The sequence below is a fragment of the Rhododendron vialii genome, chromosome 5a, assembly GCF_030253575.1.
Source record: "Rhododendron vialii isolate Sample 1 chromosome 5a, ASM3025357v1".
Lineage (NCBI taxonomy): Eukaryota > Viridiplantae > Streptophyta > Magnoliopsida > Ericales > Ericaceae > Rhododendron > Rhododendron vialii.
The window spans coordinates 42,609,017-42,635,258 of NC_080561.1; the positions used below are offsets into that span (position 1 = coordinate 42,609,017).

General features: G+C 38.3%; 3 protein-coding genes across 3 annotated transcripts; 1 reads left to right on the top strand and 2 right to left on the bottom strand.

Annotated features, from left to right (window-relative positions):
• Positions 1–2,991: 2,991 nt before the first annotated feature.
• LOC131326157 (arginine-specific demethylase JMJ22) lies at positions 2,992–5,967 on the bottom strand. Its single transcript, XM_058358777.1, has one exon. The coding sequence runs from the start codon at positions 5,126–5,128 to the stop codon at positions 3,626–3,628; it is 1,503 nt and encodes a 500-aa protein (XP_058214760.1). The 5' UTR covers positions 5,129–5,967; the 3' UTR covers positions 2,992–3,625.
• Positions 5,968–12,552: 6,585 nt separating this feature from the next.
• On the bottom strand, positions 12,553–16,583 carry LOC131326158 (probable LRR receptor-like serine/threonine-protein kinase IRK). The gene is made up of 2 exons (XM_058358778.1): positions 14,580–16,583; positions 12,553–14,197 (listed from the first exon to the last, which is right to left on the bottom strand). The coding sequence occupies exons 1-2, from the start codon at positions 16,037–16,039 to the stop codon at positions 12,757–12,759; spliced, it is 2,901 nt and encodes a 966-aa protein (XP_058214761.1). The 5' UTR covers positions 16,040–16,583; the 3' UTR covers positions 12,553–12,756.
• A 7,151-nt stretch (positions 16,584–23,734) lies between these two features.
• LOC131326159 (uncharacterized) lies at positions 23,735–24,327 on the top strand. The gene is made up of 2 exons (XM_058358779.1): positions 23,735–24,042; positions 24,134–24,327. Exons 1-2 carry the CDS (start codon positions 23,770–23,772, stop codon positions 24,263–24,265), a joined length of 405 nt encoding a protein of 134 aa, XP_058214762.1. The 5' UTR covers positions 23,735–23,769; the 3' UTR covers positions 24,266–24,327.
• The last annotated feature ends 1,915 nt before the right edge of the window (positions 24,328–26,242 follow it).

Below are 26,242 nucleotides of genomic sequence, written 5' to 3' on the forward strand. Positions count from 1 at the left end.
TAGGGTTTTTGCAAAAAATCAGCTCAATCTAATATCTTTAGATGCTTGATTCAATCATCTAACTTTTCATTCAGATGTCACGATAAGGAAAAGTTAGATGATTGAATCGAATATCTAAAGGTGTCAGATTGAGCTGATTTTTTGGAAAAACCCTTGAAAAAATATTCTATACTTAATGAACTATTCGGATTATTTGTGTGAGACCCGTAGTGAACCCCACAATAGATCTGTGTCTACAAAGTCTGTGTCGACAGACTTTCCGTTCTGTTCTATTCCTTCAATATTCTTCTCTTTGTTTGAGAGGCTTAATACATACAAAAGTGGGTAAAAGAGATTGAGTTTGAGCAATCTGCATATTCTGTACCATGTTTCTCAAAATTATATGCTTGGATTGTAACAACCCAAAGCCCCTAAAACCAAATTTTGTAAGAACACTTTATGCACTATGAAGACTCTTTTCGCCCGTCCATTAGGCTGCTGGGAGTGAAAAATACCTACAGTAAAAATGTAACTTCTGTTGTAGCTACCTCGATGATTTCATTCTATATAAAGGATGCTAGTGAAGGGCTTCAATGTCAAATACACAAGATAGAAATACCACATCAAAACAAGCGTACCTTCGCACGAATAAAGAAATGAAGCCAAACCCCCCAACAGTAAAACCCTAACAATATATTGCAAATGCAAGAAAAGAACAAGATGAATCAACCTCGCTTGAGTATGTACACAGCCAAACGTAACACCTTCAAATTCAACCATAAACTCGAATAGAAAGACTATACCTGTTTATCCTAGTTTGTGTTGTGTTCTACTAATTCTGTCTTTTCTGGTTAAAGCTGAATTCTGATCAGCTATTGCAATTCTATGCCTATCAAAAAAAGTAAAACTATTGCAATTCTACTTTAGGAACAAGAGGATTGAAGATAAGGGAATACATGCAAAAGTAAGTAAATATACAAAGATAACCCCAAGTCTAAGAGACGTTATGAGGTACACTTTGTTGGAGGAAGATAGACACCGGTTAACAATACAACAAAGTTGTGGGGTTGGACACTTTCAATAAGGTAGTTAAACTGGTGCTTGTGATTGTTGGAGTGGCCGGGAAAGGCATTGGGAAAGGCTGATTGTGGAGGAAGGCAAGCTTGTGACTCCAAAAGAATGGAGAGTGGGATGTATTTTGTGGACCTACAACATGTCTAGTATAGGGAAAAAAGAACAAGCAAGAGTGAGTGCAAGTACGTGAGGCTAAATCTCAATAGCGTTTGTACAGCCGAGTGGACAGGAGAAATGGGGCAAAACTGAAGGTTTTGTGTCTGCATATATGCATCGGTACTGGTGGTGGTTGTTGTTGAGTACTTCGTCAAATATCTAAATGTCAGAGTAATTTACAGAATGCTCCATTAATTATCTCTACCTCCCAAATCTGTCATTTAAAAGCTGAGAAGAATTGCTGGTCTTTGTTGAAGCTTTTTACTCAATTGGCGAGCAGTGAAGGGGATTCTATGAAGGAATGAAAGCAGGTATTTTGTCTAAGTATGTTCTATTGTGACAGTAGGAAAGGAAGATAGGCTAATGGGGTTGAGGAGTAATGCTGAGGGGCAATCGGGTAAAAAGTTTCAACAAAGACCAGCAATTCTTCTCAGCTTTTAGTGAGAAGGATGGTCTTTGGGAATTAAGAACAAGTTAACAGAACACATCAATTCAGGAAGTAATATTGTTCTAGTCTTTTAGTGTTGTATTATCTATTGCACACATCGCTTCAAACTCATTTCTTCAAGTCATTCAAAGCTCGTACAGTTTTCTTCCTCAGCATTTAGCGCAAACTTTTGATAATTACGAGTAAGAAATTTTTGTTTTGCTTCCATCTGAGAGGACCACCAATGTATCAGCCTACACAGGATAAGTATTCTATTTCAACACAACCAATTCTATTGAACATCTCAATGACAGGTGGTTGGGTACCAAGGTCATCTTATTGGCATTGTCAGCAAACGCCCCAGATGTGCCAACATACGTCACACTTTCACACTTCTATGTTTTCCCGACATCTAGATTACTGAACACAATTGTACCATCTGCATATAGCACATGAGTTAGTGACACAAATCCTTGGCCAAGATCAACTCCCTTGATCAGGCTTTCTCATCTGGTCCCTTTGAGGATCCAGACCACCAACAAATAAATAGGATTGGCAACATGGTTTTATCACCTACAGATTCTAAACGATAAGGAGGTAAAATTCAATCAACCAATTTATCACCAAAACCCACCATTCTCACCGTCTTCCAAAACTCCAAGTTAATGCTGTCACATTCTTTTTCAATGGTTAGCTTGAGTTGAATATCTTTCCCATTCATTAAGGATCACCACAATATTGAGAACTCCATCTAAGATACTTTTACTACCTATAAGATTTAACGTCACCTAGGATATGTGGTAGTACTCTTTCCATTCTACTATATTTGCTAAACCTCTGTGCAGTTTTGTGAAAAACTGCAAACCATTATATATAATAGGACCTAAAGCGCAAGAGACTCAAGGCATTTGACTTTGGGAATCAATGTTTTGAAGTTAGCATTAAGGCAAAAATTTTAAACATTGGACAAAACACTTCAAAGAATTTTCTCACATCTTTCCAACGTAAAATCCATGATTTCCTAATGGTGTCGACCTCAAAATATTCAGGTACAGTGGGTAGGGGGAACCAAACAAGATAAGGTGCGCAGTAAATAGAATTAGAGCAACACCATCAAGCACAAGCAGAATTTACAGAAGAACATTGGTTATGAGGGTATTGCAATGGAAAAATTATACTAAACCAAAGAGGAACTTCACCAAGTGAAATAAGTTCAATGCTGACTATACTTTGCACATCAGAATAAAAAAGTACTTCGGTCATTATTAGCATACAATACTCTAATATGACCACATAGTAAGGAATAAAGTTCACAAAACAAAATAAATCCCTCAAAGTAAACCTTGCTAAGTGGGTAGACAGTCAAAATGTAACACTTTGAATTCAATCATAAACTCGATTAAAGGACCATACCTGTAAGTCCTGACATGAGGGAATGTGCCGTTACATGCACAGACAGAATGTTTAAACAGGAAGTGATTATTATTGCATATAAACTCAGGAATACACTAAAAAAGTAGCAAACCACAGATCGAAGCACACAAACAAAGGCATGGAAAAGGGACAAAGGTACGGGAAAGGGACCCTAATTTAGCTGGCGATTAGTTTGAACCATTTTTGGCCCAGCTTTGAACCAATCACTGTCCTCGCCACCATTGTCTCTTCTTCGCTGCTCGAATAGGGACCTCGTCCTCCCTACCTTTGCTACTCTAATCCCTTTTCGTCGACAAGACCAAAACTCAATCATTCCTGTTTGCTTGTTTTAAACCACATGCCACTCTGTTTAAATTGTTCCCTACTCAATGCAAGTAAAGAACAAGATTCAAAACTGTTGCAAACCATCCCTCACTTTTTTAATGTGGAAATCTAGTAAAAGAACATGATTCAAAACTGTTGCAAACCATGCCTCTCCATCCAAAGCAGACATTGGCATATGCTAAGAGTATTTGCAGATCTGTCACCCTAGTTATAGTTTGCACCGGTGCTTATTTAGAAAGAGAACTTGAATGCACCGGCCTTGGAATCTGTTACTGAGTCCCAGAAAGAAGGTTTCTTCTGCTGAGCCTTCTTCTCCCCTGCTTCCAAAATCAACTGACCAATAGTTCCAGGGAAAGATGCCTCAATTGCCTTCCTAAACTTGTCATGCAAATTCACCCGGTCTCTTGTTCCAGATACTAGTGTGTTAGCATCTGGTCTCTTGAGAAAATCCAAAACATTGACTAAATTCCTCCTGCTAACAAAATTTTGGGTAATTGCAATGGAATCTTCTAAGTTGATCACCAAATGCCACCATCCGTTGGGTACAAAGATCACTTCCCCCGCCTTGCAAACACACTCAATGGGCTTCTTTTCCCATTTCTTCGTGGCATTGTAGAAGTTCATGAACCACTCAATTATTGAAACAGGACAAGCCACCTCAGCCCCGTCTGGGCTCGGATGCACCCCAGGTGGGACCACATCAGGGGGAAACAAGACCCATTTCTTGGACCCTTTGATCACGGCATTCCATGCCGAGGTTGAATTAGGGTCGATATGAAATGATGAACCGGACCCGGCAGGCCCAATAATAACCCATCTGTAATCCGGCCTCTCACCACCCAAAACCTTAAATAGGTCCTCAGTAAAATACGCTGGAACTTCATAATCTGAACCCAACCTTGGAACTTTCTCTGCAAATTTTGGGTCAAAAAGATACAAGGGCCTCTCTTCCCTTGCCTGATCCGAGTAACTAAGGAAATCTTGGAGCCTCATCTCCACCGGCCCCACGGAAAACCTCACATCACCACAAACCTCAACCAAATAATCTGTGTCCCATTTTTTCAACGCAACCCAATTATCCGTACACCCTTCAAGCAGCACTGGCTTATTTGGTTCCTCAAAATTCAATATAAATTCATCAACTGACATTCCTCTCCTCCTCTGTATGTTATCCCTTTCGAGCCATTCGGGTTTCATAACAAGATTGGCACATAGCCAACTCTGAAACAAATAATCAGAATAAAAGTCTCTGACTTTCAAACCCAAAGACCCAACACAAGAACCAACGAACGATGGCTTATAAGCAGAAACAAAAGAAGATTTCCAAGACCCATTATACAAAAAACCACCACCGTAGTTTTCCAGCACAAGGTTCCTCCAAAGGGGTTCATGGTCAGAGAAGACATAAAAAGATTTGCTGACAATGGATAAAATACCCAAATGGGTACCACTCAAGTAGCCTAGAATGTCAAGAACAAGCTCATCAGTTAGGGTTTGGAGATTACCAAGGCCAGTGTTTCTAGAGTTGTGTGAGGATGGGTTGAAGTAGAGATTACCCAGTGGTTGGACCCCATGACTGTGTGATGGAGCTGATGTCTTTAAGCTGAAACCTTCTTCTACTTCTTCTTCCACTACTGTTAGGGGTAGTGGTTCTTGATTTTTGGAAACAACATTTTGCTCTCTCTTTCTCTTTCTATTTCTGGGCTTCAACGGCAAAATCTTGGATCTTAGCATCGTAGAGAGGCTCCCAATCTCTGTTCTCGGCGCCGTCGTCTCTTCTTCGCACTCTCCACTTCTGTTTACTCTAATCTCATTTCTTTTCAAAAAAAAAATCTCTCATTTCTTTTCACAGATAGTACCTCTAAGAGCATCTCCAACAGAGTAATCAAAATTCTAGCCATTTTGCTTAGGAAAAATGAGTTAGCTAGCCACCAAATGGTTGAGACACCCAACAGCCAAGGCAAAAGAGATTACAGCTGTCAAATACAATAAAAGTGAATACAGCTGTCAAACCAGGACTTCCCAAGACTTCCCAGATCTCGCCTCTCAGGTTGACGTTCCCATGGACTTCCCAATTCTCTCCAACGAAACCCCAAACCCAAATCTAGAAAGGTGGAAAATCAGTCGATTTTAATCTCAATTTCCAAGCTACAAGAAAGGAATCGAGCGTCCAAAGCCACCAAGATCAGTCAATTTTGATTTTGGGCTACAAAAATAGGAACCGACCTTGGATTTTGCAAATCAGATGTTCATCTTCACTAGTCTTCACAACAACGACGATGAGAAATCACGCCTTCACTGACTCGTGGGAGTAGGAAATCTCATCGCCGGTGGTCGCCGGTGTGTTTTGGGGGAGAGAGAAAGGAGCAGAGGGCAAGCGAGCCTTTCATACCTCGCTGGTCGAGGCGAGGGGCTGAAGCGAGGGAGCAAACTGGCGAGGGGCTGCCGAGTCTGCTGGAAACCGGAAAAGAGGAGTTTGGCTGGCCACTTTGACCTCGCCGGAGCTGGAGCGAGGCTGGTGGAGATGCTCTAACCCATGGCCCATACTTTCCTTCATACTGTATGTACTAGTCAAAACTGCCCTGAGGTTTCTGATTAAGCCATTAAGACCCTTGAGGTACTGGATATTACAATTCCGTCCTCCGGGTTAATTTCTGCATATCACTTTCCCGATTCGCCCCATCTCATTCCCCCGCTGTTAGTGGATGTTTCCAGACATTCGATTACAACAATTTGGTAAAAAAAATAAAATTTTGCATCTATTTTTTTTCTATGAATGCACTTTGAATTTTGTCTAATAATGTACTTTAAACACTACTTATATTGTGTGCAATTTGAAGCACTAAAACATAAAGTTAAAGTGTATTTATAAAAGAAATGAATGCGAAAATCAATTTTCTTTTGAGAAACTTCCTTGATTGACTCTCCGTCTCTCTCCTCATTTCAAGACGAGTTTACGCTAATACCCATTATTCAAGACAACTCATTTTCCTTAAGTAAATGGACTAAATGGTATTGATATTTTAATAAATAAAAGTGGTATTTTGGTATTAGTTTGAAGACAAAAATATAACGTGAACTTACCCTCATTGTCTCAAGGAATGGCAAGAAAATAAATTAAATCCATATCCAGAACAAAATCAACTTTGTTATTTTCCATCTTACTTCTCCAAAATTTGAAGTACTAAGATGATATTCATGACACCTTTAACGCAAGATCAACTTTGTAAATAAACTAAAGATCTATATTTTGAACTTGAGGAGACAATGTATGTATTTGACAAAAAAAATAGAGATTCGGATTTGAGATGAATAGTGATGTTGTCTTTGTGTCTTTTTAGTAAATACTATATCAGTCTATATTTTGGATATTTGGATTGGAGATAACACACACTACTTTCTTATCCACTCACCACTGCACCACAATTTACTTTGGTCAATCACCTAGAGGGGTATGTTTTATAGCATTGTCATATGGCTTTGAATGTTTCCCAGAGGACTCAGAGCAATCTCACTCTCTCTCTCTGGTATAACAGTAGAAGATTGGTTTTGCATTCACGTAACCTTCCTGAGTCTCCTCCTCGTATATATATTGTTTCACAACAAAAGTTAACAGCGCGGAGCATTTCCTTTCATTGATTCTCTTACCAGATTTCTTCGTATCTGCAAATAGTTCACAATTTCCATGTTCAACGTTGCCATTGGTTGCAGAATGGCATAGTTTCAATAGAGTGAACAACATTATTTCTTCTTTATCTGCAAAAAGATAAATTATTGAGCTCAATAAAGGGTACATCAAGAAAAGACGTAGCATGAACACAAGCCTCATGACATGCCACGAGCAAATGGAAGCTAGGGAGAAATAGAAAGTCCACCGAAAAGTTGGAAAAGGACACACACACACACACAACAACAAAAAAGCACTGACAAGTGAACTAGTGACACCATTAATTTCTCCAAAACAGATCAGCAACAGCATCAAATAGACCAGCACATATCAATAACATTACCTTTAAACCTCAAATCAGAGAGAACAAGCAGCAGCGTTAAGGTAAAAACAGCAGCAACAGATAGGCCCAAGTAGCCTCAGCAAGACCTCAACAATTCAAGTGGAGCAAGTAGCAGCATCAACCATCATCATCTCCAATTTAAGCAAAACAAGTAGCAGCAGCAAGGTGTCAACAAGATTGATCATCCGTTGAGGTAGAGTACAACCATAGCAGATAGAGTACAACCATAAATATCTTCCCGTCACCACCCTGAAGCACCCCTGGCCAAAGACCACACTCACTCACCACCCTCTTTCAGTAGAAACACACACAATACTCACAAAGCATCACACATAAATATTTTCCCCTCACTCTATATCATTACACAAAATCCCTTCTCTCACTATATAACATTACAAGAATATGTCCCCAATATGGGGCCAATGGTGGTAGTAGAGTAGAAGTGTGGTGATGGTGGTGGTGGTGGTGGTGTAGGTGGTGAGTGATGGTGGTGGGGGAGTAGTGTTACGGTGACAATGTTGGTGGTGGAGGGGTGGTAGCGCTCCATAATTATCTTTGTAGTGGTCTGCTTTCTACTCATTTTTCATAAACTAAACTCTATTATTTGTATAGTTGTATTCCACCATCTTTTAGTACTTTGAAAATCCTTTTTATCGATATATATAATAGGTCTTTATTCGATTTAAAATGAAGGAGATCATGTGAGTGTTTTATGGGAACGATTTATTTTATGACTCAATGAGGGTAAAATAGGCATATATTTTGATGTACAAAAAAATTTGCATTCAAACTAATTGGGTTAGAAAGTAGACTCAACAAGCTTTTTAACAATTCAAACCTTGCGAAAATCAGAGTTTTGGAGTGTTCGGAACAAACCTACAAAGTTTGACAAATTGTGGAATTCCTAGGCACCTCAGGCGCAATTCAGCACGCCCTGGGCGCAATGAAATGCGCCTTAGGCGCATTGATTCATATAGCCCCATACAGATACACCCCCTCACCTACTCACCAGACCACAACCCCTGCCAGCCCAAACGTGATCACCACAACTCACTCAATAAAGACGCTCACACACACACACACACACACAAAATGGTTGAAGTTGCCAGAGATGATTTAGATCTTTATCCTTCTTATCCCTTCCAGATTCCTCTTGAAGTCTTCTATGGAGTTGTCTTTAACTTTACACTTCACTTTGATCCACATAGCCGTTCTTATGTTGTTACAGATAGCTAAGTCATGTTTTCTTTTCCATATATATACCTTGGGTTGAAATGCAGTTGGCATCTCAAGAGGTTATTGGCTTTCACAGCCCATCTCTTTGGGAGTTCTTTTCCTGCCACGTGGCAAATTCATTAGCTGTGCAGAATGGCGCTAGTTTCAAAGGGTGAACAACATTCTTTCTTCCCTTTATCTGCAAAAAGAAATATTATTGAGCTCGATAAAGGGTACATCAAGAAAAGACCTAGCATGAACACAAGCCTTATGACATGCCACGAGCTAGGGAGAAACAGAATGTCCACCGAAAAGTTGGCAAAGGACACACACGCAAAATAGAACCAACAAGTGAACTAGTGACACCATTAAAAACTGCAAAACAAATCAGCAACAGCATCAAATAGACCAGCACACATCAACATCACCTTTAAACCTCAAATCAAAAAAAACAAGCAGCAGCTTTAAGGAAAAAACAGCAGCAACAGATAGGCCAAGTAGCCTCAGCAAGACCTCAACAATTCAAGTAGAGAAAGTAGAAGCATCAACCATCCTCATCTCCAATTTAAGCAGAACAAGTAGCAGCAGCAAGGTCTCAACAAGATTGATCATCGGTCGAGGTAGAGTACAACCATAGCAGATAGAGTACAACCATAAATATCTTCCCGTCACCACCCTGAAGCACCCTTAGCCAAAGACCACACTCATTGATCACCACCCACTCTCAGTAGAAACCCACATAATACTCACAAAGCATCACACATAAATAGCTTCCCCACACTCTATATCATTACATAAATATCTTCCCCTCACTCTATATCAGTACACAAAGACCTTCCCCTCACTCTATAACAATACAATATGTCCCCAGTATGGGGCCAATGGTGGTAGCAGAGTGGAAGTGTGGTGATGGTGGTGGTGGTGAAGTGATGGTGGTGTAGGTGGTGAAGTGATGGTGGTGGAGGAGTTGTTTTACAATGACAATGTTGGTGGTGGAGGGGTGGTAGCGCTCCCATAATTATCTTTGAAGTGGTCTGCTTTTTACTCATTTTCATAAGCTAAACTTTATTATTTGTATAGTTGTATTCCATCATCTTCTAGTACTTTGAAAATCCTCTTTATCAATATATAATAGGTTTTTATCCGATTTAAAATGAAAGAGATGTGAGTGTTTTATAGGAACGATTTATTTTATGACTCGGTGAGGGTAAAATAGTCATATATTTTGAAGTGAAAAAAAGATTGCATCCAAACTAATTGGGTTAGAAAGTAGACTCAACAAGCTTTTTAATGGTTCAAACCTTGCGAAAATCGGAGTTCTAGAGTGTTCGGAACAAACCCGCAAAGTTTGACAAATTGTAGAGTACCTAGGCGCCTGAGGCGCAATTCAATGAGCCCTGGGCGCAACGAAATGCGCCTGAGGCGCATTGATCCATATAGCCCCATACACACACACCCCCTCACCTACTCACCAGACCACAACCCCTGCCAGCCCAAACGTGATCACCACAACTCGCTCAACAAAGACACACACACACACACACTGGTTGAAGTTGCAAGAGATGATTTAGATCTTTGTCCTTCTAATCCCTTCCAGATTCCTCTTGAAGTCTTCTATGGAGTAGTCTTTAACTCTATACTTCACTTTGATCCACATATATAGCTGTTCTTATATTGTTACAAAGAATAGGAAAAAAAGGAAAACGAATCCAGAAAGACTTCCTTGTTGGGGTTGCTGCTTTCCTAATAAAGTAGTCTTATACGTGTATCAATTCTAAAAAAAAATTCTGCAAAATTAATTCTTAGAAAGGTTCTAGCAGCCAAGAGTCATTCTGCCACTGTTGTTTTGTGGCCAGGGTAAAATTGTTTGCGGCCATGGGTTCAAAGTTTGCGGCCACGTGTTCAAAGTTTGAATTCTGTATGGTCAATCGATTTTGTTTTCTTTGATCTAATCCATCAGCCTTCTCGATGAGCTCGTCAACGGGTATCGAAGAGATTGACTCGTCCTTGCTCTGGCCAAGAATTGAAGATGAGGGATACATATTGGTGCCCATTCCTAGCTAGCCTACGCCCAGTTTCTTTCCCAATAGCAAGTTGGTCGCCAATGATCATCTTCACATTGACACCAAGGTCAAGGGCCCTTCGGATTGTCTCTGCACTAGTTTCTTTCCCAATATGCTTGAGGGGATTGTTGGAAAAGCTGCTTTTCCTCAATGTAACAAAGTGAAGGAAACCAACAATTAGTAGTACTTGTATTGCAAATTTGCAATGCAGATGACTGTTTTAATAGCTTATTGCTTATAGAGGAGGCCATGCAATAGTTACTCTAATTTCATAAATGTTCGCAAAGTCTATTTCAACTTTGTCTACTACTTTCAACTACATAGCTGTAACTTGAAATGTACAATCAGAATGGTTTAAAGGATGTATTTTGATTCACATTAAAACCTTCTCTTCTTTCAACATATGGTTCAAGCATAGCCAGCTATGAAGCGCCAATATCACTGTATCCGTGCCGGATAATCTGGGGACACGCATTAGACACACCATGTGGCGTGCTTATTAATTAAATATATTTCTATTATGTTGGCACGCGTGACCAGGGGACACCCGACATTCTAGGTGACACAACAGAGTGATTTTTGTGATTTTTAAAAACTTTTTTCAAAGTAAAATATTTATAACTCTATAAGTATTCGGGCCAAATGTGTAAATATACAACATAAGTGTATGTGTAGCCATATAGGTATACAGCATCGGGCGATAAGGAATCTGAGAGGAGTCCTAACCTAAATATTTATTGGTTAGTGGTTACAATCTATGTTTGCATATCTAAAAAATATTTGAAATTCGAATCTGTTAGGAACAATGAAATTCGAATCCTCAATAGTTGCTGATGCTTAGTTTTCACATATTAAACAGTAAAAAGCAGCAGGCCTGGCCTGGCCTGGACCAGCAGCATTCAAATAACCCATAATAAGTTGCATGCTATGGCTAGCACTAATGAGCATTGATAGGCACTCAGTGCATGTTATGTTTCAGAGAGACAAGTGCTCTTGAGGACCCCCTCCCCCCATGTGAAGTCCTTAATTATATGTCATAATCGTTTTGATTACAAAAAACTTCAAATCCAAGCTATACTTATCAAAACCAACCTCACTCAAATAGACGTGTAGAAACTGACATTATGTATAGAGTATAAAATACTCTTTCCAATCCCCATCAAATAAAATCACCTAAATTTGGCCTTCTTGTATTATTGGACTTTTCTTTTTCTTTTTCATTTCTGCATCATAAAACATTGGCAATAGGGTAAAGGAAAACTGGCAGGGTACATTCTGTTTTAACATTAGCATTATGTTGCTTCCCTTTTTATTTCTTCTTTCTTCTGCTTTTTGTTCTCCTTTTGCCCGACTGCATCATCATAAGCTGCATTTGCCTGTTCATTTCTGTCACTTTTGCGTCATTACTGAGTCTCCCTACCTTTTGTAATTTTATAGTTTTGCTTCTTATTCATCTCTTTCTTCTTTTTCCATCCATGTTTCCTCTTCATAGTTTCCATTTCAGATTCTGTGGAACATCAACATGTGAGCAAAAGCCTTCCTTTTTGTAGTTTTGTAGTTTTAGGCTTTTAGCTCTTTCTGTTGACTTTCAGTACACCTCATTGGAAAAATCTGGATGGCATATTTCGCAGAGCTGCAAAAATCGAGACGAGGAGAACTGAGCAAGTGAATTAGGATTTAGAATTGAATCTTTACAAGAGTTCCCGAACAACAACAGCAGCAACAACCAGAAAAACAAGACCCCCCCCCCCCCCCCAAAATAAAAAATAAAAAATAAATAAAAAAATAAAAAAGAAGAGAACATAGAGTCAGTGCTGATGTTTAGAAACAAGAAACACACGATCTTAGAACATCAAAAAAAATCCTCAAGTAAAACGAAAAGGAATCCAATAATAGTATAACTGTAACAGAAATAAAAATTACAAGAACAGAACTCTGGGATAACAAGAGTTGAAAATAGAATGAACCATGAACAACATATTCTCTCTTCTTGTATTCAAACAAGCACACTGGATTCCTCTTCGCCGGAAAAACATTTTCCGTTTTTTTTCTATCTCTACAGCCTAAATTCATTCTAAACCCATTCTCCTTCTGAAGGACACTGAATCAACTCCAAAATTTTAACCACCTCTCCCATATCCGGACGATTCGATGGCACTTGAGATGCACAAATTAAGCCGAGTTTTATAACAGGCATTGCTTCCTCTGCTGGAAAATTACCATTAAGTCTCCCATCGACACATTCCTCCACCCTGCCTTCCTCCAATGCTCCTCTCACCGTATCACAAAGCACCACAACATCATCCTCCATATATTCCACTGGTTTCTGCCCTGTCACCACCTCTAGAAGCAAAATCCCAAACCCATAGACATCGCATTTCTCAGTTATCTTTACTGTTGGACACGCAAATTCAGGAGCCATGTATCCAAGTGCACTCTGAATCTTGCTGCTTAAGATGTAACGATCTAGCGTTGGCAGAAGCCTCGCCAACCCAAAGTCTCCTACCTTGGGCTCACCAGACTCATCTATTAGAACATTGGTCGACTTCATATTGTAGTGAATTGTGTTCGCTTGGTGCAAATGTGCCAAGCCTTTTGCTGTCCCAAGAATAATGTTGAACCTTTGTTGCCAAGTAAGGCAGTTTATGGATTGCTCTTCATGGAGATGCTTATACAAATTCCCGCTGCAGACGTATTCGTTGATTAGAAGCTGCAAAGATGGAGTCCAATAGTACCCTTCAAGTGATATTAAATTACGATGTCTGATCTCTCCGAGTTTCTTGACTTCCTTTTCGAAAACTTCTTGGGACTTTATCAAGCTCGAAATGTTTAGCTTTTTGACAGCCACAGGGCGTCCATCTTGAAGGGCAGTTTGGTAAACAGTGCCAAATCCACCACGCCCTACCTCATTTCCCTTGTTGAGAAGTGCATTATTACCAGCAACAAAGCCACCAGAGTCACCAGAAAACATCACAAGCTTTCCAGAATTGGAATCAGTGGTAGGGGAATGACTGAGATCACCGTCACGAGACAATGCGAATGGAGCAGCAGAAGGTGGCATAGTATTCCGGACACATAGATTGAGGACAGTGACAACTACCACACCAAGACCAATGAAAACAGCTGCACCGATGGCAATGAGGGCAGAGATGCTGAGTACAATTCGTTTGTGATGAAGATCCGAAGAAAATGAACTTCCATTGGCTGAAGAATTAGGGTTGAGGACAATGGGTTTGGGATGGACAGATGGGCAGGATTGTTTCACAGCGGAGCCACACAAGGAGGGATTACCGGAGACGGATGAGAGAGGGATGGTGTTGAAGAAGCCACCAACCGGCAGCTCCCCTTGGAAATGGTTGTGCGATATGTTGAAGATGAGAAGGTGAGAGAGGTTCGTGAGCTCTTTGGGTAGGGTTCCCGAGAGGTTGTTGAATGACAAATCAATGGTAATGAGATCCGTAAGATTTGCAATGGCTATAGGGACTGGACCGGTAAGATTGTTCTTCGACAATATCCTGTGGAGTTCAAATGAAAAGAACAATTAGAGTTTGTCAAAGTCACTACTTGTCCCCCTAACTCATGCTACGAGCCCAAAAGGAACAACAAATGACTCATTCTATAACTGTTAACGGGAAAATTCAGTCAAAGACACATTGCATGTAGAAAAACTACAGATTGAACTCCTGCTTAAACAAAGACCAACTTAAATGGGGATATTAACTGCTTGCTAGACTATGGAAGGCTATCGTGGATCAATTAACCGTCTACACCTCAAAACTGAAATACAATGGATATTTACGGAAGAAACGACGACTGTGGAATTCATGTCATTATTCGTACCGAATCACATAACCTTGGCATAGAATAAATGAAAATAGTGCAAGATAAATTACTCACAATGAGGTCAGGGATGAACAATTTTCGATCTCACTTGGAATCCTCCCTGTTAGGAAGTTTGTCTCCATCCTTAGTTCTTGGAGTGAAACTGCTCCACCAATTTCAGAAGGAATGCTTCCATGTATCCGATTGCTACTCAAATCAAGAACTTTTGTGGTTTTCAATTCACCTATACTTGCTGGAATAGAACCATTTAAATAGTTCCAGGACATATTCAACAACAGCAAGTTCCTAAAGCTCCCTATAACTGATGGAATCTCACCGGATAAGGCATTAGATGATACATCAAATATTCGAAGGCTTTGATGGGCGGCTGGCTTTGATATCAGGGTAGGAAAATCCATTCTTCCAGTCAGTTTGTTCCCCGAGAGAGAAACTGACCGTAAACCCATGTTAAAAATCCATTGAGGAAGGCTTCCTGTAAGCGAATTCATGCTAACATCCAATACCAAAAGGTTAACGCAACTTGTTAACGTCTCCGGTAAGCTTCCAGTGAACCCATTCACAGAAAAATTCAGTTCTTTCAGAAACTGCAAGTCACCTATTGAGTTTGGAATTTGACCTGAAAAGTTATTTGCAGCAAGATCCAAACTTTGAAGGCTTCTCATGTTTCCAATCCAGTTTTGAACTTCACCAGTGAACAGATTCCCACTTAGGCGCAATGAAGTGCACAAACTGAGTTTTTTCATGGATTCCGGAAGGGCGCCAGAAAGAGAATTCTGGCTTAAATCAAGTGATTTTAACAGCAAACAACCACCAATATCCTCTGGAATACGCCCAACGATCATGTTATTCCTTAGATTAACCTCTCTTAAATGGAACAAATTGTGAATTCCACTAGGAATCTCACCCTCTAACAAATTGTACGACAAATCAAGTGATCTTAGTCTAGTCAAAGACCAAACCTCAGAGGGTAATGAACCAGAAATCTGATTATAGGAAAAGTCAACTGCTTCAAGGGTTGAGCATGAACTCAAAGAATCAGGGATACTCCCAAATAGGTCGTTACGGGCAAGTGAAATTGCGCGTAACGACCAACATTGTCTAAAAAGTTCACCCGGGATCGACCCGGATAGACTGTTGTCGCTCAAGTCAATAAAATGCAGGCTCCGTAACTGGGCCAAAAGGGGATTGATCGTCCCGTTGAAGTTGTTTCTCGAAAGGGAGAGGATTTTCAAGAACTGCAAACGGAGGAGGCTTCTGCTAATATGGCCAGAAAGGGAGAATCCGTTTAGGACAAGCTCCGTGACCCGATTCGTATTCGGGTCGCATTTGATACCGACCCAGTTGCAGGGGGTGTTGTCGTCTTCGTTCCATGAGGTGAGTTTGGACTGTGGGTCAGTAAGGCCAGCTCTGAAGACGATCAGGCCCAAAACGTCGTCGTTCAAAGCTGGGCTTGTGGAGTTCACCAGAAGTGGTACTAAGAAGAAGAAGAGAACAGTAAACAGAACCACTGCCATATTTTTCTCTCAATCTCAATTCAAACGGACGAAATGTCTAACACAGGAGAATAAATGGTAGACCACCATTAATGGGTTCCAAGAAGCTCCGTTTTTTTCTTAAATGGTAATACCAACCCAATATAATTAACTAATAAAGGCTCAACCTTTTTCAGGTAAAAGGAACAAGGATCATAAATTGGAGCACAGAAACGGTTGGAATGTCAGAGAGAGAGAGAGAGAGAGAGAGAGACATGGAAACATGGTAGACTACCATTAATGGGTTTCGAGAAGCTCCTTTTGTTTTGAAATTGTAGTACCAACCCACTGTAATAAACTAGTAAAGGCTGTACCTAATTCGGCTAAAACGAACAAGATGATTAATTGGAGCACAGAAACGGTTTAAATGTCAGAGAGAGAGAGAGTGAGAGAGAGATGAAAATCACCAGGGAAAGTGTATGAGCAAAGGGTCTTTGGGGGTGGATTGGGCCACTGTTAGGGCGGGATTGTAGCCGGAACCCAGAAGCAGTGGGGTGGAGTGGACGGGAAATTGGCCGGGAAAGGTGAAGAGACTGTGAAAACAGCCTTTATTAGTAGGAAAAAGAATCCTGTTGTAAATCATTAAAGGGGTCTCTTGGACTGTGCTAGGTGGTGATAGTGGGGGCGGACTGGACAGTTATGATTCCTTTTTCCTCTGAGGTCCCCAAAGGCATGGCAGACGATTAAAAGCGACCTTCTTTTTGAAGGAGCACCATTATTCTTCTATGGAGACGTGTGCTTGTAATGGCGAGAACAGAGCAGCGTATACACATCAAACTTTACCTTTCACGTACTTTATCGATTAAAGAGGAGTGTTTCCTTGGCGGAGGGTGTGTCGGATTATTAACTTTACGACTTCTAAATTAGTGTCGATAAAGAGGAGTGTTTCTTTGGCCTTATCGGAGGGTGTGTCCGATTATTAACTTTATGACTTCTAAATTAGTTAGAGTGCAGAGTGTGTCCGATTTTTACGACTTCTAAATTAGTTAGAGTACACGTAAGTTGACCTACACGTAGGGAGAAAAAAAAGGGAAAACAGAAGAGTGTTACCGCTCAACAAGAAAGAGCACAGGAGTATTGGATTGGGTCAAAGAAGAATCCGAGGTGTGGTACGACAATGGCTCCTGCACAAGCCCGGAGATATGCGCATGGGAAAAACTTATGATGCTTATGGGGATGCTTGAAAGTCCTTTTTCTCATGTATTTGAAGTTTTTTTATGCAAATTTACAATGCCCAAATTTTATGCAAAATTTCAAAGATAGAGCTCGTCCAGAGATTCAACCGCATTTTGATATGTAAAATACAGGATTATCGACTCCTAAAGATCAAAGTAAACTCTGTTAGCTCATGAATTTAAAGAATGCATAAGGAATCAAACCTTCCAAAGTAAAATTAGAACCTACGATCGATTAGCCAATAGTTGTCTGCTCCACCACCGGGCTACCGAGGAGGAACAACAACTTAATGAATTGATACACCAAAACTCATTTGTGTAATTATATGCAATTAATGAAATTGTCGGCACTGTTTAGACCTAGTTTCCCAAAATAAGCATGGAGCTTTTTTTTGTTTTGTCCTTATTCATTTTTAATGTGCATTTTTTAGTTTTGCATCAATCTATTGTTAATTATTGGTTCGTCTAGACAAAAGAATCGAAAAAGTAAAAAATTATAATTTATTTCTGAAAATATCCAAAATTTAGCACTTTTAGTTCAAAAGGTTGAGCTATAACTGCAAAAATTTGGATGTCTGCAAAAATATTTGAATAAAAGTCATAATTTTTTTTACTTTTTAGATTCCTCTTATCAAGACAAACCAACAATCAACAAAAATTTGATGCAAAACTAAAAAATTCAAAAAAAAATTGAATAAGAACAAAACAAAAAAGAGCTCCAAACTTATTTTAGAAAACTAGGCCTGAGCTTATCGACAAACTCCAAAAATTCAACAATTTCGATCACAAAGGTACATACGGGCCCGAAAAATATAAAATTGAGTTGGTCTAATTATTATTTTGTTAAGAGTTGTGGTTAGAACCAAAATAATACTGTACTATAGAAATGGCGATGAACAAGCCAGAGCAGTCCCAAATTCTATAAGCCCCACCCGTCGGTGGCTGCGAAAGGACTCACTCAAATAGGAGAGACAATATTGGCAAAGAACTGATGACCCGTCGGTGGCCGTGGAAGGATTCACTTACGAAGACGAGAGAGAATATTGGCAAAGAAGTGAGGATGGGTCAAAACTCAAACAAGAATTTGGTCGTCCCCAGGTGAGGTGAAGTCCTAAAAAGGAGTTGTCAGATGACAGTGGGAAAGTTGGGGTCCTCCTCTTGATACGTACGTTTGCAGACAGTAAAACGACAAGCCTAGCTCGTCTTTTTACCCCTAAAAAACAAATCCGATCCGTAGGAGAGAGAGTTTACTCTACTCTATTCAGTGCCCCTGCTTAACATCCCGTGCTGCTCTATAATTTTTTGGGAATTCATTTGGAAAATGATTTTGTTACTCAAATTTTTTTTTGTAACGTCATTCTCCTATAAATATATTTTTGAACCAAAAATACACTTGCAGGAGAGTGATATTAACAAAAAAAAGGAGTGGCAAAATCAGCAGCCATTGATTTCTACTCTCTTTTTTTTATTTTTTGATATCTACACTTTTTTTTTAGCAAAAAAAATATATACAATTTCAACACTAAAATCCAAAAGAGAATGTTATCAAAAAAGATAGTGTAGAAATCCATTCCCAATTTTTTTTCTCTCACACATTGTTGTGAGATTTATACGTTTTGTCTTGTCCTCCACCGAACCACCTCCCTTTTGTGGTGGATAATGGTCCTAGAGCACCACGAGCACTGAATAAATTTTCTTCTTGAAAATGAAAGATATAAAAAAAAAATGTCCTTTTTTTTAAAAGGACATGAATTAGCTAGTTTTATTGTTTACAACTTTATGCGTAAGCCATACACTCTTTAATATTCAATTTCAACCCCAACATTAATCATATTAAGTTGATTAAAAATCAAGTTAGATAGAATTTTGAAATGCATATATCTTAACATAAATAGATTAAATGGTTTTTCGATCTAGTGCTAAAATTTCATTTTTCAAGGTAAATACATTTCACAATCAGATCAAACTATAAGACAATATATGATTATCTAAGATGAAAGGGTTGGATCTTAAGAGGTGGTACGAAAAAAGATCCACAAGTAGCAAAACTAGATCATGCATCTATTTATGGTCTAGAGAGGATTCATGTCATTTTTATAACTTAAGTTGCAAACCTCATAATGTAGAGGTGTGCAGAAATAATCTTCGATCTGTGTTCACACTCTTGCGAAGTGCAAACCTCCCATTCTCAATTTTCGATCTGTGCTAACACTCTCCCGAATTTTTACAGGATTTATGGCCCCGCGAGCTTTAAAAAATTAAAAAAAAAAAAAACTAAATGCAAATAGGAGTAATAAATTAAAAACTTCACCTGCAAAGGTAATGACAATGAAAGCTTTCTAACCTTTTTTATGTAAGCTTTTTTGTTTTTATCGATCTATTTCTTGAGGTAGTTGTGCCGATGCTACTGTCTACTGAACTTGTTTGAATCTATACTTGTAAATTGACTTTACTCGGATCCTTTTTTTTATTTTTTTTCCTCACTTCATCCATGCATCAGCCTAATGGCCCTAATCCAAAGTTTGATTAAAGCAAAAGTGGGTCTCAATCCTCAAAAGTGTGTTTCTTGGGGGGTTGTGTTTTTTTGCATTAAAAGGAGTATGAGATTGCATATGAGAGTGGCGTGAAAGGCGTGACTTTTGATTTCTTTTCTTTAATTAATTATAGGAGGAATTGGCCATCTCGCAAAAAAACATTTTAAAAAAATTGTCCTAACAACAAATTGGTTTGATTTATATTTTATAATTAGATGTTTCGGCTAACTAGCGCAAACCAGCTTAAACTCACCCTTTTGTCTAACGGTGCTTTATTCTCTACAGCATCAATCCAGAAGGCACACAAGCAATTCGAGTGATATAAGCTTATTCTGACTCCTACTTTGATGATCCAAATTGTTGACTTGTCTATTTTTTTCAACCAAACGTCATTATTTGCACTATCAAATCATAGTAATCTTGGAAAATTGTAGAGCTCATGTATAGACCATTTATTTTTCAAATACAAATCTGATTTCATCAATTAGATACATATATCTCAACTTGATTTTTTGCATGGAAAATGATGGCCAATAACGTGTTTTGATAATTAATACCCACCAAGAACATGCTAATAGGTTGATCGAGAAAATTAACGGCTTGGGTCATCACGTTGGATCCAGAACGGGCCCTTGTCATGTGGATTGCAAAGAGCGGTCTTGATTCGCATGGGCTTTCACTCATTTTAGGGGTAGAATGTTGGGCTTCATTCCCTTAAGCCCATTCCGTTTATCTGCATTGGGATGTGAAAAGGGCCACTTGTAGCTAATGGAAAATGTTTAAGGATTTCTTCTTTTGGTGAAAATCAAATAAAATATAAGTGCAGGTAGTTACCCGGTCCGTTCGAATATTACCCTGTTACATCACACGACTATCGTGGTCATTTCTAAGAGAAGTGTTTTTATGGGGCTGATGAGTTGCAATATAGAGGGAGAGAAGTATAGAGCCGAAAAGAAAAGGCAAGATTTTTGTTTAATTTGTTCTTTAATCACTTCAAGAGGGTTGCATCAATTCTTTCCTTGCTCTTCCTGCCAATAAAGCAGTTGGTTTACCATGACCATGTTATCATCCTGGCTTAACTTGTACTCAAGAAAGAATCTACTCTAAACGAATATCTATTTGTCAAGCTGCTATCGCCTCTCGTAAGGGTTAAGTTCATATGAAATTTTTGTCTTATTGTATTTTTGGAAGAAACAGTCATTAAGAGCCAATGTTCTATTATGTTATAACCCAAAATAAAACGATAAGAGAATCTCTAAGGGAGGCCGTAACATTTTCAACAATGCAATACACGTCTACCATCCATAATTATATATGTGGGGTTCAAACAATGTGAGAAGAATGTGGTTGGTGGGTATGTACCTATTAGTATTTTCCCAATATTTTACTTACCAAATACTATGGCTTTTGTGACATGTTAAAGAGTTACTACTTGCAATAAGTGCATTCCAAAAAGAGTCTTCAAACATTGAATTTTTATTACTCCTACTTTTTCTTACTTGGAAGGGACCTATACTTTGCTAAAACATTAATTACTTTCTTTTGCACTTTGCCTTATATTTGTTTCCTCATTTTACCCTCCTAGTGTTTCGGAAACATCATTGCATTTTCTTACTCCTATTATAGATAGAAGTAATAAATATGAAAATGGTGGGTAAAAGAACAAAGCCATCATCTTTTCATAAGGGCTCTTGAAAAATGAGATTTTCAATTGCTTTTAAACAAGGATAATCTTTCGGAACAGCAAAAGTGCCAAAACACTAATAATTGGGGACCGAGGAGTAATAATTTCAAGGAAATAACAGTAAACTTAAAAGAGGAAGAATTGTACTCCACCAAAATAGGAGTAGTTTAGTAAGTTTGTTACCTCATTTGAGATATCTTTTGTTGACACGAATTCTCAAAAATAATTTAATTTTCAATTCTAGAAAGCGCGCTAGTAAGCTTGGACACATCTAAACATGAAAACGGAGTCTTGTAGTGCATATCCTGTGGCATCCGAGCGGACCGAGCTATTCATCATGACAATCAGTAGTTAAAATATGTTTGTTAATTCTTACCAGTAATAGCTAACTTTGACCGATAAAAGTGCTTCATCGAATCTAAACTATCGGTCACGGAAACAAATGGTCGGATACCGCATTATAGGGTTCACTACGAGGGTCTGGCTACCATGCCCCAAAGCAATATTGGGGCATCATGCCCCCGTTTTTTTCAAATCCTTGTATCTTCTCTTTCAATCTCAACCCTTGGATCCATCCCCCTCTCTCTCTCCTGTTAACCTCCTACACCGATTCAAATTATTTTGAAAACACCCAATTTTTAGGCGGCACTCCTCTTTCACACACACACACACACACACACACACACACTCTCTCTCTCTCTCTCTCTCTCTCTCTCTCTCTCTCTCTCTCTCTCTCTCTCTCTCTCTCCCTCTCTCTCTCTCTCTCTCTCTCCCCACCCCAAATCCCTAACGCTATGGCCGTGCCTCTCTTCTCCTATAATCTGCCATAGCAGCCCCTCCACACCAACTCCTCCATAGCATCTCGTCTTCTCCTCCATAGCAGTTCATCACTCGAGGCACTTCCGATCTCCCTCCCTCTCACCAAAACACTCACACACGCACACAAAAAGTGGATTGTGAAACCCCCCCCCACACCCCCCCGCCTTCTCTCTCTCTGGGCCGAACACACACATAGTGTGGGTTGCTAGGGAAAATCAGGGAAGATTTAGGGTTTTGTGAAAATCGGGGCAGATTTAGGGTATTGTTTAAACTTTCCTGACCTGTTTTTGCAGTGAATGTTTTTTGGTATAACTCTTGTAAGTATTTCGATATAACTCTTGCAAATAATTACTGGGTATAACTTTAGATTTTTTTCCCTGGACTATTTTTTAGCTAAAGGAAGAGATTGATTGTTTGTTTGAGGGTAGATAACTATGGGTATCTAGCTTGGTTGATTTTTTTTCCTAGACAGCTCTAGCTTGGTTGTTTTTTAGCTCTCTGTCTATCCCATGGCTGCTAAATGTTTCCTTAACTTAAAACAGGTCTATTATTTGAAGAGTTGAAAGAAATGGATGAAGAATGCCATAATGAAATTCCGAAGTACGTACCCTCGTAATGCATGGATATTTTTCTGGTATGTCTTTTTGCAGCTTTGTGCATCTGTTAATGCAATGACATAGATTTGTGATATTCTAGATTTGTAATTTGTTGGTTGTAGCCAAGAACAATGCAAGTTGAAGGATGATGGTTCGTTAAAGTCAATGGTCACTATTTAATTTTTGTTATATGAGTGTTTACACTTATGTAGATTTTGAACTTCTCAAGCTAGAATTTGTACTCTTTCAATAATTGTAGTCAATGGAGGAAATTTCTGAAAAGTGAAAAGCTTTAGGAGACCATGCTAAGCGAAAGTACAAGAAAAAATCTATCTGGAGTTCCGAGAAATAAAAAAGAGTACAAAATTAAGTTTGATCTTCTGAAGGCTCCGAAGGTGGTAATAGTATTAATGTTCATTCATATACTTTTTAGTTTTTATTGCTCTTGCGAAATTGATTAGAGTTGTTGATTTTGTGTTTAAAACACCTTTATTTCAAGGACTCAACTTAAGGCGGCTTATGGTAGGATGTAAGAACTTGATCCGCTTCAAGTAGAGAGTGTAAAAGCTAAGGGGTTTGGAGGTATCTTACAACTGAAATGTACGAAGTTAGGTCGATATATTTGTGAGTGGTTGGTGCAACATTTCGATCTTGTGTCTCTTTGCTTGCATGTGCATGGTAGGAACTGCATAATTACACCACTAGATGTGAACCACATTTTAGGATTGTCATGTGGTAGCCAAATGGTGATCCTTGAAGGAGAATATACCGAAATTCATGAATTGTGTTTGAGGCATAAAGTAGGTGACTAAGGTTCTATACTGGAACTCATCGATACACGAAGGAACCCCAAGCATGTGAACAAGTGTACATCTCAATAAATAATTCAAACAGTCATTGGCTTATGTGTATAGTAAACATCCGCCATGTGATTGTATACATACTTGATTCATTACCATCTCCAACGGAAAATAAAAGACGAGCCGAATTGATCACACGTGTGGTAAAATTCTTGGATGATTTATTTAAATACTTGGATGAGCCACAAGTCAAAAAATTTAGTATGCTATTATTTGAAAGACTGAAATGGCTTCCAATTCAACAAGGTGGTAATTGTGACATGCACACCGCCAAGTACTTTAATTTGGAGCAATTTATTGAAGACGAATTGATTATGGTAACATACTAGTTTTACATATAATGTTGTTTCTACCAGTTTATATACCTAAATCTTGTTTCTAATTTTTGGTTTAATTTCTTAATTGTAGCTGAAGTTCAGTTCTGTAGCGGGTAGGATTGGCTTAGTTTTGGACTTGATCATGTTTGAAGGGAACAATGTCAATGAAAAGATTATAGAGAATGCTAAAAAGAAATATCTCAGCACTAAAAGGAAAAAATGATAATATTGTGGAGGAAAAACTATCCATATTGCTGCTGATTGTGTAGTATTTTAGATGTAAATGCAGCTGCCTTTTTGTTAGCATGGTTACTGCCTTTTAAATGTATATTGTGGCTCATGTAGATTACTACTAATGATATTGTGGCTCATGTAGATTGTTGCCTTTTATTATCCGGAATTACCTAAAACTTATGATATGTATTCAATGTCTTCAAAGCTTTTCTTTGTTTTGATGAATTTTGAGGAATTTTATGCCTACTTATTGTGAATGGAGGGATACCCTATCATTTTAGTGGTCATGTCATAAAACTTGATGTGCTTACCATGTCAAAGAAAATACTTACCACGAATACAAGGTGTACATAATTAAAACTGGACATTCTTATCACAGATTTTGGAAGGAAAAAAATAGTGATTGAAGGTAATTACCATGTCAAAGAACATACTTACCACGAATATAGAGTGTACATAACTAAAACTGGACATTCTTACAAAATATTTTGGAAGAAAAAAATAGTGACTGAAGGTACTTACCATGTCAAAGAACATACTTACCATGAATACAGGATGTATATAACTAAAACTGGACATTCTTACCACAAATTTTGGAAGAAAAAAATAGTGACTCAAGATACTTACCATGTTAAAGAACATTCTTTCCACGAATGCAGGGTGTTCATAACTAAAACTGAACATTCTTACCACAGATTTTGAAAGAAACAACTAGCAACTGAAGGTACTTACCATGTCAATGAACATACTTATCACGAATACTGGATGTTCTTACGATTACAAATAAAAGACGTTACATAAAACAAATGTTACGATTACATTACATTTTCAAACTGCATACTACATTGTGGAATGATTTACCCTTTAGAACCGTTGCCAGAAATTGTTGACCATCCTCTAAAGTTGCTGCCTAGGAATTGGGCCTGAACACTATTTTGATTTGTTGACCATCCAGCAGCCTGTATAGTTTAAAAGTTATAATAATTAATGAATAGACAAATGGATAATAGTTTATAAATGTTTTTATATATAGTAGTAAAAAATGCAACACATTATGGAGATAATTTTGAATCTAGTCAAATATGACCATAGTTTGTGGTAAGTATTTCCACATATCGTGGTAATCAATTGATATACATTATGGTCATTTTTATCTTGACAAACCAACAACAAACCAAAAACATAATCATTGATCTTTTACTAAAAAAAATAAATTATGTTCAATATCTAAAAATCACAACTAAAATAAGACTTCATAATGGGGATAAACTTACTTGGTCAAATTCTTTAATTTATTGTTCATGAAAGTTAGAGAGGTTCTTCAATATTCATTTTCTGAGACAAGAAGGAATATGTGTGGAAAAGTGAAAAATCAAATGGATAAATTTGAGGAGTTTAAGGTAGGTAGAGAGTAATTTCGTATCTTTAATGACATAATGTAGGGTAGGTAAGTATTTATTGCACAAGTTTGAAAGTAAGTGAATCCTTTTCGAAAGTAAGTGAATCATTTTCAAAAGGTAAGTACTAGCAAGAATTGTGGTATGTACACATATACCATGAAGTAACAGTCCAATTTTGTGATGGTAACAAAAATCAGATGATGTGGTATGCATAGCCTGATTTTGTGGTAAATATGACATTAATGATAGATATGTACGTATTTATGTAACATAACTAATGCACCATAATGATGGTAGTTAATAAGGTAACTACCACAATAAATGTGATGTTAATTAGTTCTACTCAATTTGTATTACCTTGAAATTAAAGCATCATACCTTAATGATTACTGAAACTAAATAATTTATTGAATGGGTCATTAAAGATCAATAGTTAGTGGTTACTCTTACATTAGCCAATTGTATCAATCACTTATTAATTACAACTAAGACTACTGTTAACTACTACTTCTACTAATAACATTGATCACTATTAACCTACATTAACCAATTCATTTTAGCCAATT